Source organism: Pagrus pagrus (assembly GCF_965226575.1).
Source record: "Pagrus pagrus genome assembly, chromosome: 6".
NCBI classification, from domain to species: Eukaryota; Metazoa; Chordata; class Actinopteri; order Spariformes; family Sparidae; genus Pagrus; species Pagrus pagrus.
Window position 1 is genome coordinate 21,827,242 of NC_140190.1, and position 15,682 is coordinate 21,842,923.

The 15,682-nt window shown below is 39.6% G+C and overlaps 2 protein-coding genes across 4 annotated transcripts in view; both read left to right on the forward strand.

Moving 5' to 3' along the window:
* The first annotated feature begins 278 nt into the window (after nucleotides 1-278).
* Nucleotides 279-10,410, forward strand: LOC311258805 (amyloid-beta A4 precursor protein-binding family A member 3). Its single transcript, XM_084355404.1, has 11 exons — nucleotides 279-540; nucleotides 1,635-2,658; nucleotides 2,974-3,001; nucleotides 3,115-3,260; nucleotides 3,427-3,513; nucleotides 4,943-5,131; nucleotides 5,996-6,175; nucleotides 7,584-7,796; nucleotides 8,694-8,813; nucleotides 9,043-9,183; nucleotides 9,301-10,410. Exons 2-11 carry the CDS (start codon nucleotides 1,648-1,650, stop codon nucleotides 9,370-9,372), a joined length of 2,187 nt encoding a protein of 728 aa, XP_084211530.1. The 5' UTR covers nucleotides 279-540; nucleotides 1,635-1,647; the 3' UTR covers nucleotides 9,373-10,410.
* A 230-nt stretch (nucleotides 10,411-10,640) lies between these two features.
* abca7 (ATP-binding cassette, sub-family A (ABC1), member 7) overlaps nucleotides 10,641-15,682 on the forward strand; it is a 28,260-nt gene continuing 23,218 nt past the window's right edge. For all 3 annotated transcript variants that reach the window (XM_084355864.1, XM_084355866.1, XM_084355865.1), the window contains exons 1-5: nucleotides 10,641-10,726; nucleotides 12,283-12,381; nucleotides 12,522-12,615; nucleotides 13,413-13,554; nucleotides 14,700-14,824. In XM_084355864.1, coding sequence (XP_084211990.1) covers nucleotides 12,316-12,381; nucleotides 12,522-12,615; nucleotides 13,413-13,554; nucleotides 14,700-14,824 — 427 coding nt within the window. In that variant the 5' untranslated portion in view covers nucleotides 10,641-10,726; nucleotides 12,283-12,315. The remainder of the gene's footprint in view (nucleotides 10,727-12,282; nucleotides 12,382-12,521; nucleotides 12,616-13,412; nucleotides 13,555-14,699; nucleotides 14,825-15,682) is intronic.

The window sequence follows — 15,682 nt, forward strand, 5'->3', positions numbered from 1 at the left end:
TTAGTACCTGTTGTCCTCCTTGACTTTAATTATAAATCAAGCAGTAGAATAGCTAGATTAGATCAAATATCGGTTGTTTAAAGTAAAAAAAAAAAAGTTACTAGTAAACATTTTCAATTAAATAGAGGTTAGTTTGTAACTTGGTATGTGGAAAGGTGTAATGAATAGATTTTGTGGTTAAGTCACAAGTGTAGTTCTGCAGAAGAGGAAGAAGAAACCGAGAGACTGAAAGCGATGGTGAATCTACGAGAGCACTTGAACGCAGCACAAGTCCAGAGTCAGCGAATAATTAAAAGCTGTCCAGTCGACAGCAGCAACAATGGCAGGACTACTCTGTCTTATACCGTGACCCTTTTATTTACACTTAAATCATGTGGACTTATTACATCTAACTGTGCTGCGGTTGTTAGTATGACGAATAAAACAACGCCAAAGTTTTGGAAAAGGCTCAAATCCCAAACCACGTCAACTTCTCTGTCGTGGCACCATCAGGAGTCTGTGTGTGGGCACAAAGAGGCTGACAAAGAGCTAAAACACCAGGTGAGAGCTGCTCTTTATGCTGCTTAAAACACAGTGTTTACACAGAAATGACACACCGTGTTAACGGGCTCTTCCCTGGATGCTGCGGTTTTGGAATTGGCTAACTCGTTAGCATTGAGCTACTTTAGTTAGCCAAACTAGGCTTATTTGACTCAGTGTAAAACTGTAACGTTACTCAGGATTTGGGGTTTTTTTCTTCCAGATTACAGACACCGTTAGTTTTCTAATCTCCTGGCCCTCATTGTTTAGCCCCGCTATGCTCTGCCTTTAAGGGAAAGCTAAGAGCAACTTCCAAATTCCATTAACGCTAGTCCACAATTTTACTCTCATTTTCTGAGCATGTAGGAGTCACACATACAACCTTTTCTGAGTAACTTGTGACTCTTTAAATCAATATTGTTGTAACATCTATCAAATTATTACAAGCGGTGTAGTTATCTGTATAATGTACATTTTATATTTAATAAGAGACAGGTTTGTTCTCTGAAATATACATTACTGCGACATAGCAAGTAAGTTAGTAGCCTGGCCGACGTGTAGGCAAAAAACACCTTTTTCTAATCAAATGCTGTGATCCCTTGTGGATCATTTATATGCCGAATTTACCAGCAGACATGCCTGATTTGTGAAATTGTTTTTAAATGTTGTTTAAAGAGACTCTTACGTTTACCAATTAAGAATGCTTTGAAAAATTGCAGACTTTTGAATGTAGTCTGGTGTGCGCTATGTGATACACGGGGGAAGGGAATTCCCAAGGTTCCCTGTTCCCCAGGCAATTGATTTTTATGACTCATTCGTGTATATGTAATGGTATTTGACTGACATTACTGTGGGGTCTTTTTGACTGTTACACATTGTACATGCTGTTCATGTACTTTGAGCTTTTGCTGCCTTTTCTATCTAGATTGTGATGGGGCAATAAGGACAAGGGGCTGTTTGATTACTTCTCAGATAGTGCTCGTTCACTAAAGCTAAAGGGAGTCTGCTGACACTTAAGACATTATGTGAGAGAGTTTTTTGTTTTAATGGCAGTTCGATTAGTGCATCAATTACTTGAGACTGCTGCACTGTAATCTCACTTTTTCCTGTGACAGGCTTTTGTTCAGAATGGACTCCGATGTCTGCCCTGCTGATCAGTCAGCCTCACCATCCTCAGACTTCTTTTGTCCTGCCAGCCTGGCTGTTGATGGAGCCTCTGAGGTTGAGGTCACCAGACAGACTGTGGCAGCTCCGCCAGGTTCAGAGGTGGAGGATCTGGACTGCTACAACCCGATCGAGCCTCCTCCATTAGACTGGAGGTCTGACTCCTCTAGTGAGGTGGGCACGGCAGATGACCTGGATGATCCCGGCTTCCCTCCCTCTGTTGAAAATCTGGACAAGGCCAGTCCAGGTGAGCCAGTATTATTACCTTTGATCATGAGTGACACCGTGGCTTCACTCGACGTGTCCCAGCAGGAGCTTGTGGGAAATATTGTAGAGCCAGTCCAAGATATTGAAGAAGAATTGAGAGAAGAGGATGGAGCAGTTGAGGAAGAGGAAGGGGACTTGGAGGGTGTTGGGGAATACCAGGAAGAGGGAACATTATGTGAGGAGAGTAGAGTAAGTGAAGAGGAGGTTGAGGTTGCTAACAGGAGATCAGGTGATGAAGACCACAGCCGTATCCACAGCCTCCTCAACCAGCTCCAGCTGATGGGGGAAGAGCCTCACCCTAGCCAACAGACACCACCTCACCCTGTCCAGCATCAGTACCCCAGCCGGTCTGAGCTGGATGCGTGCGCTCCCTCCCTTATAACAGATGACAGCACTGAAACGACAGGACTGCTGTTCTCTGAGAGCCACCAGAGAGACCTGCTGGGGCTGCTGCAGTTCACAGAGATCAGCGCCACACACCATCCCACCTCTCTGCCCCACAGAGGAGAGGTGGATGCTGTGGTGTCAGTTTCATACAGCCAGGAGGACGCACAGAGGTTCTGGGGGCATCATGGGAATGGTCAACAGCGGCGGCACAGGGAGGAATCCCTCTCCTCCCTGCCTGATGAGGAGTATCCTGAGCCAGTGTGGATGAAGCTGGGTGAGGAGCCTCCAGAAGAAGAAGAGGCAGCTGCAGAGAGCGAGCAGGTAAACTCCAAACTAGTCAATTTATTAAGTTTATTCTCTACAGAAGACCCTTTTACTCACTTAACCTACATACGGTTCAAACTATTAAGTGTTAAAAAGATTTGTATCAGCTTAATCCTGAGGTTGGTGTTTGTAATGTGGTAACAAATAGCAAATGTTTGTTCTTTTTGACTCGCAAACTCAATGAAAGGATCACACAAATCTTTTAAATTCTCTTGATCCACTCATCAATCATTGACGTTTTTATTTTCTTTATGTACCAGATGCAATTTAGTCTCGACAGTTCATTAAGTTCTCTTTTTGCTGTCATTGCAGAGTGCTGATCATCCTTCTTATAAAGACGGTGAGTCACTTCACACACTTCTTTCATCATAAAGAAATGTTTTGTCTGTGCCAGAAGTCACAAAGAAATGATGCCAAGTCACTGTGTTGATGTAAATGTGTTTCACTCTTCAGTGCCTGGTCCGTGTGACCCTGAAGACCTGTTGGATGGAGTAATATTTGGTGCCAAGTACCTGGGCTCCACTCAGCTCAAATCAGAGAAGAACCCATCTACGAGCGCCCGCATGGCCCAGGCTCAGGAGGCTGTGGACCGCATTAAGGTGAACTCATATAACAGATGCAAGATTTGTTTTTTGGGCATTTTTTGTACTGAAAATACCAGCTTTGAAATACAAATGTTCCTGTCATGTATAAATTAGCTTGTTGGGTTGCTGTCATTAGGATAGGTGAACACATCTGATATCAGTGTATCTTTGTGTCTCTCAGGCTCCGGAGGGAGAGACTCAGCCAATGACCGAGGTGGATCTGTTCATCTCGACCCAGCGAATCAAAGTGCTCAACGCTGACACACAGGTGTGTTTTGTTAACTGCTCAGAAGAATGTGGGTGAATGTCTTTACTCCATTTTTCATTTCTTTTCCCTTCATTCAGAGTTTTGTTTTTATCATTGCCTGTAGCACTTGATGTTTAATGTTTTACTCTCTTATTAGTAGTTACTTTACAACCACTTTACTAAAGTGTTAATACAACACATTTAAATCTGTAGTTTTCTGGCTTTTGAGCTAAGAAATGCTGATGGTGCATACTAGCGAAACGTGATAACAGTTTGTACAGTTAGCTTTAGCTATGGATGACTTTGGGATCAGGAATATAAATAAAATAAGATAAATGTCAAATAAAATAATTAACCTCAACTTGCTTCATCCAGAAATGAATGGCAATATTTCCAATGAGTTTGTAGTGAAGAAACGGTTTGAGTGGAGGAGTAAATGAAAACTTGCATAATTAAAATACAAATAAAACATTTGGGAACGCTTTATGTGGACAGCAGCTAACACATAAGGTCTGATAACATATTACAAATTACATGTGAGCAAAACATTGATATACATGATATGAATTCCAACAAGTTTTTCACAGACTTTCCAAGTTTTTGTTCCCACTTGGTGCAGCTGTTCACGTGAATCTTCCTAGTCTGTAACTAATTTTTTCAATTATTCTGAATGCCTGAATACTTAAATTTAGGTTTTGTGTTCTGTTGTATAAACTTACATTAGTTAACATTTATTAAGCAGCATTGCACTTTCTAAATTGCGCCTTCAAGCTGAGCACTTGTAGCAAGAATCCTTAATATAGAACTGTGTAGTGATTTGATATGAGAGCTCTGCAGTAATGATGCAGTTATAGACAGTCGAGTCTATTTTCCTTCTTTGTGGTTGAATTGTCAAACTGGGTCATCGGTCATCTACTGTCAGCTCCCACTGTGCATGGCTCATTGCTCCTCACTGCACCAGATTTATGGATGTAAAATTATCACTTTTTGGGGGTTTCAGTGAAAGAATTACAAATAATGATCTCGACAATTTGAGGCAAATTATTTTTTGCATCTCATACTAGTTTGAAATTGACTTTTTCATTTCCAACTTGTATTCGAAGGGAAGTTTGCCTGCATTATTTCATCGTTACTGTATCAAGTTTTGAGCAGAAATCTTTTCTCTCATTTCTAATACGAGAAATCCCAAAACCTTTTGATCAACAGAGCTCATTTATGCATGCTTTTTGGCAGCTTTTGCCTTTTTCTTCATATTAAAGTGTCCTAGAATGCTTCAGTGAGAGTTTATGAAGCAGGCAATAACAACTGATGAAGGGAGAATAGAAATAAAGGTGTGGCAGATTATAGTAGATTAACTTGCTGAGACTTGAAACTAACTCAAAAACCAGACCTTCCTGTCTTCTCTCTGTTTCTATTATTATTACCTCCCTAATGTCTCGTCTCCACTCAGGAAGCCATGATGGATCACGCCCTGCAGATGATCTCTTACATTGCAGACATCGGTGACATTGTGGTCCTGATGGCACGGAGGAAACGTAAAGGGCAGGATGATGACTCAGTCTCTAGCTCTCCCTCTTCATCCTCCTCCGGGCCTCAGAAGAAGTGCTTGATGATCTGCCACGTCTTCTCCTCTGAAGATGTGAGTTGGTCCATCGAAGGGTCTTGAAACCAGTGTGACATTTGATTTAATGTGTTTGACTCATTAGCGCTCATATTGTGAAGACCAGCAGCTGTGGGGCAGTTCCTAAAAAAAAGTGTTTCCTGCTCAGCTTTTATGATCCTGGTAGTGGCCACAACTTCATTGTGTCAATTCACTTCTAGTCTTAAGCCCTTGGCTGCAAAACCCACAAATGGGCTCACAATTCAAGACATTATTTAAGCGTCTTTTGATCCCCTCAACACCGCATCTCAGATCAAATGTGCTCTTTTTCGGCCGGACAACAGTTTCAGCTTCAGCTTGGCCTGGTTTCCTTCCCCCAGACGGCCAGCGAGTTCTGCTGAATGTAAAAATGGTCTGGCTGTCGTCCCAGTTTCTCCCTGTTGGCAAGACTGAATAGGAGGAGGAAGAGTTTCTTTTTAGAAACTAATTAGCTGTGGAATACTGAAGGCCATGAGGCCACTGCATTTACTGCTAGGTTTTCCCAACTTAAGTCTGCTTATATGAAAAGCTTTAGAGTCGGTAGAAGCATCTAAGCGAGTGAATTTAACAAATAGTTGATGAAAATGAGAAAAAAATAGATCACCTTTTATAGGAAAGTAGGGAACCTTTTCAGACATGATGCTCTATTTTTTGTTGTTTTAGTTTGAGGATGTGACATATTTCAAATGAACTGTTCATTTGCTTCAATTTGTTTATATGAAAATGGAGGGTAAATAAGTGCAGGACGAATATTTATTCCCTAAACGTTCCCTAAACAATAATATGTAAAACCTCCCTGGAGACATGATAACAGTGTTGAAACCTGAGTCAGTTTTTTTTCCTCCACCCTGTCTCTCCATCCAGGCTCAGACCATAGCCCAGGCTATCGGTCAGGCGTTTGGAGTAGCCTACCAGCAGTTTCTTCAGGCCAACGGCATCAAGGCTGGTGATCTGAAGCCTGGAGAGTACAGCGAATACCTGGAGAGTCAAGAGCTCTACAACGGAGACCTGGCCCACTTCTCGGACTCTCAGAACATCAGAGATGTAAGCAGTGTCCATTAACAGATGTCATTAAGATGCAATTTGATGTTATTAAGGATTTTAGGGTGCACTTGTGAGGTGTAGTGGTTAAATGCATAATTTAAATCATTAATCATTGATGTTTAACTTTAAAGGAGAATTCCGGTATTTTTAAACATGGGCTTTATGTTTAAATATTCTGGTGTGTAAATGACAAATAGATCAGTAAATCATGTGAGACAGGCTGATTGTCCAAGTCCCAGAGGGCAACTTTGACTGTAAAATAAGGCCACTGAAAGTGCTCGATTTGTTTTCATTGAGAAGCTGAGATTGTTATTCAAAGTATCTGACAAAATTATGGAAAATATCCCTACTAATGTTGTCACAATACTGCAATTTAAAACTTCGATCCAATACTGTAAAAAATATTGATGTTCTATACCACAGAGAAAAACGGACACAACATCAGAGCATACAACTTTAGATTTTTACGAAATGATAAATATAACAATGCTTGTGGTAATTTACTGAATCGATCTTCAATATTTCTGACAACATCAAAGTTATACAGTTGTGTTTTTCCATTCCTGGTCGTCGTGGATTTGGAGAGAGCTACATCGTTTTTTTCTGGTTAAACAGAAAGGATTTTACTCTCACAAAGAGGTCTATATCTGTAGGCCAGGGTTTTTAATCCTGTTCCTGGGGGCTTCCTGCCCTGCATATTTTAGATGTTCCCTGCTCCAACACACCTGATTCAAATGAATGGGTCGTTATCAGGCTTCAACAGACTATGATGACGAGCTGATCATTTGAATCAGGTATGCTGGAGCAGGAAACATCTAAAATTGCATTTTTGTTTAACCAGAAAAAAACAATGTAGCTCTCTCCAAATCCACCAGACTCTATTTACAAAAACAGGGACTTTATCATCTTGATACATACTTCATTCAAACTCCGACAAAAAATAAATAAAATTCACCTTGATTTGTCGTTCCATTGTTCTGACATCAACAAACTCTTGTTTCTGGCTCTACACACTGTTATCTCCCACTGCTTCTCTAATGTTTGACCATCCTGCTCTTTTCCTGATATTTTCACAGCTAACAACAGACTGATTGTGTGCAATAATATTTGTATTTGTTTGGATTTATTGTTTATTTAATTGGGAAGTTACAGCTGTATTCATTGCACACATTCTTAGCTGTACCAGAGTTAACTATAAGCTAATTTCCATCTGTTGTCCAGGAGACAGGGAAAGAAATCCCTGTTAAGAAGACTTTACATGTCTTTGGCTGTCACCTACCCCTGGCCACATTCGACAGCTGCCTATAAAATAATGCAATAACAAAGTTAAAAAATATTCCAACTTTGTAGGGAAGTAATTGGCTAACGGGCTGAAAACACTTCATTCCTGTGTGTGTCTGTGGTTCAGGTGGTAATCACCAAGGCTGCTGGAGAGATCTTGGGTCTGGCGGTGGTGGAGTCAGGGTGGGGTTCCATCCTTCCAACGGTGGTGGTGGCCAACCTCCTTCACGGAGGTCCTGCTGAGCGCAGCGGCGAGCTTAGCATCGGTGACCGCATCATGTCCGTCAACAGCACCAGCATGGTGGGTCTGCCCATCACAACCTGCCAGAACATCATCCGGGTAAGACGGGGACTTACAATCATAGGGATTTTAATAACAAAAACTACTTTATCAACAATAACAAAGAGTTATTATTATTATTATTATTATTATTATTATTATTATTGTTGTTGTTGTTGTTATGGTAGAATTTTAGATGTGGCTTCTGAAAAAATGCCTTTAACACTGTATGCTCAAGTGATCTTGCCTTTTTCAAAGCAAATGTACTGTCTTGAGTTTGCACCAGATGGCACTGTGTTGCCATGCTGTGTGAGTGTACCAACACCAGTATTGATTTGAGAGTGGATTCAGACATTACAGTTACAACATCAGTATCCATCACTTGTTTATAGCCAGTATTTGGTGCTGTTATTAATTTTTTTATTATTTTTTAATCCTGTTTCATCCTGTTATGGTGCAGCAGAACCTTTGAAACATTTACCTGTGGTGGACACAGTATCCTAAACACCTGTATAAGCCATGTTCTGAATTTTATTATTGTGATATGTATATGTATATGTTTTGAGGCTGTGTCAGTCAACTTTATGGTAATCTGTGATTTGAGAAGACAAATGAGAAGTGTTTGTAGACCTTTAGGGTCGTAATGCAGCTCACATCACTGGGATGAAGATTGAACTAACAGCAAACAAATATAATTGTTTTTATTCATGCTGGTTGTAAAACGATTCGCCCCCTGGGGATGCTAAAGTTTACCTTGACCTTGATCTTGATCTTGATCTTGATCTTGACCTTGAAAATAATATTTCCAGTAACTAAAGTGGTTTATCTGCTGTTAGACAGGAACATTAAGAAAAATCAGTAAGGAGATCAAGGGTCAAAGCCACTGAACACTGACAACACATTCAGAAAAGCTGCTGTGACATTAATGTTTTAATTTAATGTTTTTTTTATTTTCAGGACTTAAAAAGCCAAAAGTATGTAAAGCTCAGCATTGTCCACTGCCCTCCAGTCACCATGGCGATCATCAGGAGGCCTGATCCCAAGTTTCAGCTGGGCTTCAGTGTCGAGGATGGCATTGTAAGTCAATATTCATATTTTCTTGTTGTCACAATTATAATATTTCTATTTCATTTTATCATCTTTATATACAGTATATTATGTTTTATTTCTATATTTTTACTTGTGTTATTTATTTCTTTGACTCTCCTTTTTCCTCACTTCTCATTTTGAGCATTGTTGAAGTGAGCTAAAGAACTTCATTGCCAACGACTTCGCTGTACTAAATAACTACATCTCACTCTTTCAGATCTGCAGTCTGATGCGGGGCGGTATAGCAGAGAGAGGAGGCATTCGTGTCGGGCACCGCATCATCGAAATCAACGGGCAGAGTGTTGTCGCAACACCACACGACAAGATCATACAGATCCTGACGAATGCTGTCGGAGAGGTGAGGAGGGATGAAAGGAGTCCTTACATGCGCAATAAGATTTTACATTATCATAAATGTATTACAGTCCGATTATAACATATTCTGTTTAAATTTTGATTTTGTCTCTCTGTACAGATTCACTTGAAGACCATGCCAGCCTCAACTTATCGACTCTTAACGGGACAAGAGCAGCCAGTGTTTCTTTGAGCACTTCCTGCAGCATCAAGGACAAAAATACTGCACAGTGTTCAAGCTACATGAACTTTTTTGCCAAACTCAGAAAATATTATGCAATTGATCACACAGCATATCACAAGCTGTTTGTCACACCACTGAATGCAACAAACTAGTCTAGCTATATATTATTTTTGAGATGTAAAGTACATTGGAATTTTATTTTGAAAGATATTTTAAAGCGACAGGGATAGATGGTAGCTCTCAATTTATATTTATCTGATATTTAACATTTCAGGCAGTAGCGAAGATGAAATAATTCAAAAGCGGAACATTTTTTGACTTCACTAACTTTTACATGGAGGTGATGGTGTTGAGTGTACTGTTCTGTACAGTTTTTGGTCTTCCGGCCTCATGTGTTGCCAGTGTGCCTGAGCTGAACGTGCTTGCAGGGGAAACCTTATTGAATCAGGACAAAGAGTCTCTGTATTTCATTGTGATGTACTTCCAGTCCCTCACGTACACATGCATATCAACAAGTGTCTGCCACTCACTTCAGAGAGAGCTATTTAGTCAAGTGCTCTGGTTCATTCACACAGTGCTTCCCTCACTGTGCCTGACGGGAAGCAGATATCATGCACAATTAAAGGTAACTGCCTTTTTTGATAGACAGATAGACAGATACATATATTTTTAAGAATTTGCTGTGTGGGATGTTCATTAAAATGATCTGTAAGATATCTTCTTGATGTTATTTATTGACAGCCAGTGGTTGGTGAACAAGTTTCAAGATGCAAAGTTGCTTTTGTGTTATAGGCTATATATAAAATGAGATCATTTTTAAAACAAACTACATGCCTTTTTACGTATGAGCTGCAGCCACTGTGTATCTAAATTTTAAAAGGTCTTTATGCTGTCTTGCAATAAATGTATTTTAAAAAGCTGATAATAAATCGATAAAAGCACAGTTCTATAAGAAAATGTAATAATTGAAAATGTAATTAATATTTTCACACTTTAACTATAAAATGTAATCAAATACTGCTTATGCTAATAAAGTAATGCCTTTTATTTATGTGAATATTATTATAAGACAGTTATTATCTAAGGCAGTGTGAGCATGTAGATAACACGGCTCTGTCAACGCCTGGCCAATCAGCAGCCTTCATTTACCAAAACATAAACGAACGCCAATCAGATACTTTACCGGCTGCCCTGCCCCCGCCCCTGGAATGTACCTTGACCAATCAGCGTCGCTCATGGGCGGGATTTTGTACCGCTCACACTTGCTGTTACAAACGGGGAAATGGAGAGTCAATGACAAGCTGCCGGCTGTTGGTGTGTCCGATACGGTGAAAGGAGGTTTTATCACCTGTATTACAGAAAGGTAATCATTAACAACAGCTTTACGAGTCTCGGGAGCATATAACGTTATGTATATTATTTTCGAAAATGTCATTTAAACCGCTTAAAGCATCACTGTAACATGCTAGGAAGAGAGAATGTAACGTTAGCTTAAAGTTTCCTTCATAGCTGTTAGCTTAATATTTTCTTCATGTCAGCTAGCAGTTATAAACAAGTGTTGGATTAACGGATAACAATAGTATTTAAATTGTGCTTTTACTTTACTTTTTATTTTAATAAGTTGCTTCACAAATGAAATGCCGAAATGTCTTCATATAACAGCTTATTTCAGTGCGTAACGTTGATTATGACTGGTAAATATTTTTGTGTAGGATGTGTAATTACATTAGGAACAATGTATTAAAATCCAGTTATCACCTGTGTCAGAGAAAATACCGTGGCTACCAAACCTGTATCATATACCTGTGCTTGCATTTGCAAAGCCTTGAAATGTAAACAGATGTATGCTTTAAAAACAAAACAAAAAAAACTTTGATTTTGAGGTTACACAGGTTTGCAAGGGAAATTAGCCCAGCCATTGCAAGGAAGAAGGGACCACACTGTGAATGCGTTCACAGAGCAAAAGTAAATGTTTAAAAGACTTAGAGTGAAACAGGTAAGCTGTTGGGATCAGGAGGATTTCAGGATGAAGCAAGGGATTGTCTGTCTTTAGTAGATCACAGCAGGCGCACAAGACAACCTTCACTCACAATAAACATAAAAATAGCCCGCTAAATGTATCACATACAGGATTTTAACCTTCTTCAGCGTGTTTCTGTATAACATAAAAGGATGAAATATACAAGTTACATAAAATATGTTTTCAATTGAGGGTTAAGCTCTACTGTCCTCAGCTACACTTCTGTCTTTTGCAGGGAAAAGGTCAGGAAGAGTTCCTCATTATGTATAGTCAACATTAGAGGACAAATCACCAGATTTAAAAAAAACAACAGCTAAAAAACAGCACGCATAGATTCAGATATAACACTTTAACACACTTAAAATATTAAAAGAAAATATATCAACTAAAAGAATCGAAGATAACAACCTCAAAAGAGAAATTGTGTCCGAAAGCAATTGTAGAATCAGTGGAACAAATTTCAGAACGGTTGTCTGTATTTATGATTTGTTTCTGAGCATTTTGCCTTTTTCTAAGATGCACTTTATTTTTGTGAGGGACACAGTAAGTCAGGAAACAGTCAGAAAGTCACAGTATCACAATATACAGCATTACACATTTATGTTATCAGTTTCCATGAGCCTTAAAGTAATGAAGACAGTAGAGTTTTTTTGTTAAATAATAGCTTTATTATAATATCACAATATATTTAGTCTTGACTGACATGAAACTTGATATAAACCTGGAATATATTACATTTTCAATAACACTAATACAGTAGAATTCAAACCATAGATAAGGAAATGTACATGGTATGCCTTAAAACCAGTATACCGCTGCAGCCACACAGCGGCCACATTGCAGGTTTTCCCAACAACTTGACAACTTGTCCTTTTCTCCCCTCATTTTGTCTTTTCCAGCTTTGCATCATGGCCAGGTAGCTGTTCGTAGGGATGGCGTTTTTCAGGCAGCTACTCCTCCTGCTCTGGAAGAACATCACATACCGCAGGAGGAATAAGGTGGCCACATTTTCACTTCACAGAAAGCAGTAGAATAGTTTGTTGATTCTGTAAGAAGAAATATGAGTAACAGCTTGAACATTAAAAGGGCAAATGATTTGATGCACCTGTAACTGCTCCCACGTTCTCCTCTTATACAGATCCAGCTGATCATCGAGCTCCTCTGGCCGCTCTTCCTCTTCGTCATCCTCATTTCCGTTCGTCATTCACACCCTCCTTACAAACAGAGCCAATGTGAGTGGTATTATGTAACGTGTGTGTTTTCAGACACACTCTCTTACAAGGTCTTAAAGATGGCTTTGTGCCAACCGGCTAAAGAGGATCGACTCACTGAGAGTGATTCTTGTGCCACACGCACATTCGTTTTCCTGACCTGTTGTGACCTACTTTGAGACGTCCTGCATTAGCATACGGTGACATTACGTGGCATGGTAACGTAATAAAACACAACACAATGTTGGCCAGCAGTACCATGTCAAGTTACATCATGGTAACTTTATCTTGTTAACTTTACAAAGATGGTAATACATTTGTAAAGAAAACCCCATACAAAATCTAAGTATATAGTGCTGCTACTGTATGAGGTGTTTGCGTTTGCTGTAAATGTTTATGAATGTTTACATTTTATAGAAAGTGGCATGTTTGTTGTTGATTGGATGTATTCAAAAGAAAACAAAATCTAAGCTTTGTGAGCATGAAAACTTTGAAAACTGTACGTTTCTCTCCATGTGTTTTATTTAACTTGAGAACATGCCTTACTTACTTTAGATCAGTCTTGCATGTGAGGCCGTTCACATTAGACCGATGCTAATAAATATATTAATATGAATACATAGAATGTTATATCATCTGTATAAAAACGTTTTTGATTAAATAACAGCAGCTTGGGTTATGTTAGGATTACTGTTCAGTCCGCTGTCTCTAGATTCTATTTCAGGTCACTGCCACAGTATTTCCATTGTTTCCCATGTCGGGCTAATCTCCTGGTACTAAACTGTTTGTGTTTTGTTTTTCCTTTCCTTTGCTTGTAGGTCACTTTCCAAACAAAGCCTTGCCATCAGCAGGCACCTTACCTTGGATTCAGGGTATAATCTGCAACATCAACAACCCCTGCTTCCACAACCCGACATCGGGGGAGACAGCAGGCCAAGTCGGCAACTTTGACAACTCCATGTAGGTAGACTCCTGTATACCTGTACTCTAACTACGAGAGAAAGTCATACGTAACCTTTGAGCAAGATGGCCGGATTTTTCCATGTAGGAAATCACCAGACGGTACCTTTGTTTTTGCATGTTCTAGTTTATTAGCAACAGTAACATGGCTTTGCATAAGCATACCTTAAAGGAATAGTTTGATATGTTGGGGAATACGCACACTGGTGTTCACTTTTTTGCAGAGAATTAGTTCAGAAGATGGATACAACGCTCATGTCTGTGTACTAAACATGAAGCTACAACTAACAGCTTAGCTTAGCACAAAAACTGGAAATGGGTACAAAGGTGACAACATCTGCCTCGCAGCACCTTACATTTGACAAATTATTAAAACAAATCTCTGTTAAATCTGCACCAAAACAAAAGTGTATAAATACTTAGTTGTGGTTTTATATATATACCAATGCCTGACATATATGTGGTTATATGTCAGGCATTGGTGGAAGGGTGCAGTGTCTCACAGGAGTCTTGTTTTTACCATTAGTATGCCAGACAACCAGAGGAGACTTCTCCCTACTTTCCAGGCAGCAGCTCATTTCTTTTCATGTCACTGTGACGTGAAAATCAACTTGAAACTGTCGACATTTAGTTGCCTTTTTCTATTAATTCGGTAATTTCTTTCTTTTGTTAATGTAAATGTTGAGTGGCTGCATTTCAGTAGCGCTAAACAATTTGCTATTCTGTCATGAGTGATTACACGCACTCTGCAAGATGCTGGCCTGACTTTCAGGAACATTTTGGGATAGTGTCTTGCCCAGAGACACAGGAGGAGTTGGGGATCAAACCACCAACCCTGTGACTAGTTGATGAACCACTCTTATGTCAAAGTTTCATATTTAATATTATACAGAGACCATTAATAACTCTTTGGTACCTCCAGTTGCTTCTGTGTCAGTACTACATCAGATCTGAGAGTAAGAACAACCTGTTTCCTGCAAAAACAACAGAATTTACATTTAACACTTTTGAACACAGTTGGTAGTGTTTGCAGATGATGAGTAGTTTCTGGTTAACTAAAAAAATCAGTTACATGATGGTTAAATGTAACCTAACTGTGTGTATTTGTCCCACTGAAGACTCCTCTTGTTGTTTTTCTCTTTCAGACTGTCTCGTCTCTTCGTCGATGCCCAGACTGTTCTGTCCTACAGTGGAAACCGGAGCTTCTCTGGCTTTCAGGATCTAATAGAGAGCGTCCGAAGGCTGGGAGAGAGACCAGGAGCCTGGCCAAGTACCACAGCTTGTTTTAATATCCTCTAGACTAGCACAGTGCTGGAGAGATACCCTGACAGTCTGACACAGTGATACTTCAACACTTTGGTGTTGATGAATAATCGTTTGTCTTCCCAATTACAAACCCTGGGTGGGAATGACCAGCCAGAAGGTTAAATAGATTTCATTATACTACCAGGAACAAAACACACAAAAACCCTAGACATGTGTATGTATTGTCAAGGTTCGCTTTAAGGTTGCTTTCCAAGAATCAGAATAAATAATGTATATGAAGAAACACAATAGAGCCTCAGCTTCTGTCAGTAAAGTTGTTGCAGTTTAAAACTTCCTGTGATAAAATACAGGAAGACAAACATGGACTAACAGGAGGAAGCCTTTAAATCTGCAAATATTGATTTTGAAATAACTTTATTAAGCAAAGCACAAACATGCATTTGAAGAAATGTCATGGACAGCAGGATTAAGTCCCTGCAAGCCATGAAATACAACAAAAGCATTAAATGAATTCAGATTTTCTTTTATTTGAGCCAGCACTGTTCTCAGACTTATCAGAGAGGTTACAGTGCAACCAGTAGCTGATCTGTCGGCTTTCAACAGGTGTCGAGTGACCGGCTGAATGTGGCCATTTACTGCTGCTGTGAAAGCAGCACAGAGTGGCTGTTTGCTTCTCCTCGCTGGGCAGATTAAATTACACGACCACTCAAGACAAACAATAAGATGAATGAAAGCAGCTCTTCAATGAGGGTTTTCCTGCAACAAAATCTGAAGAGACATCTGCTGAATTCTAAAATCCCGACCCACTGATACTGCAAATACCTTATTACAATGTGGGGTTTCTGTAACTACAAACTGTTCT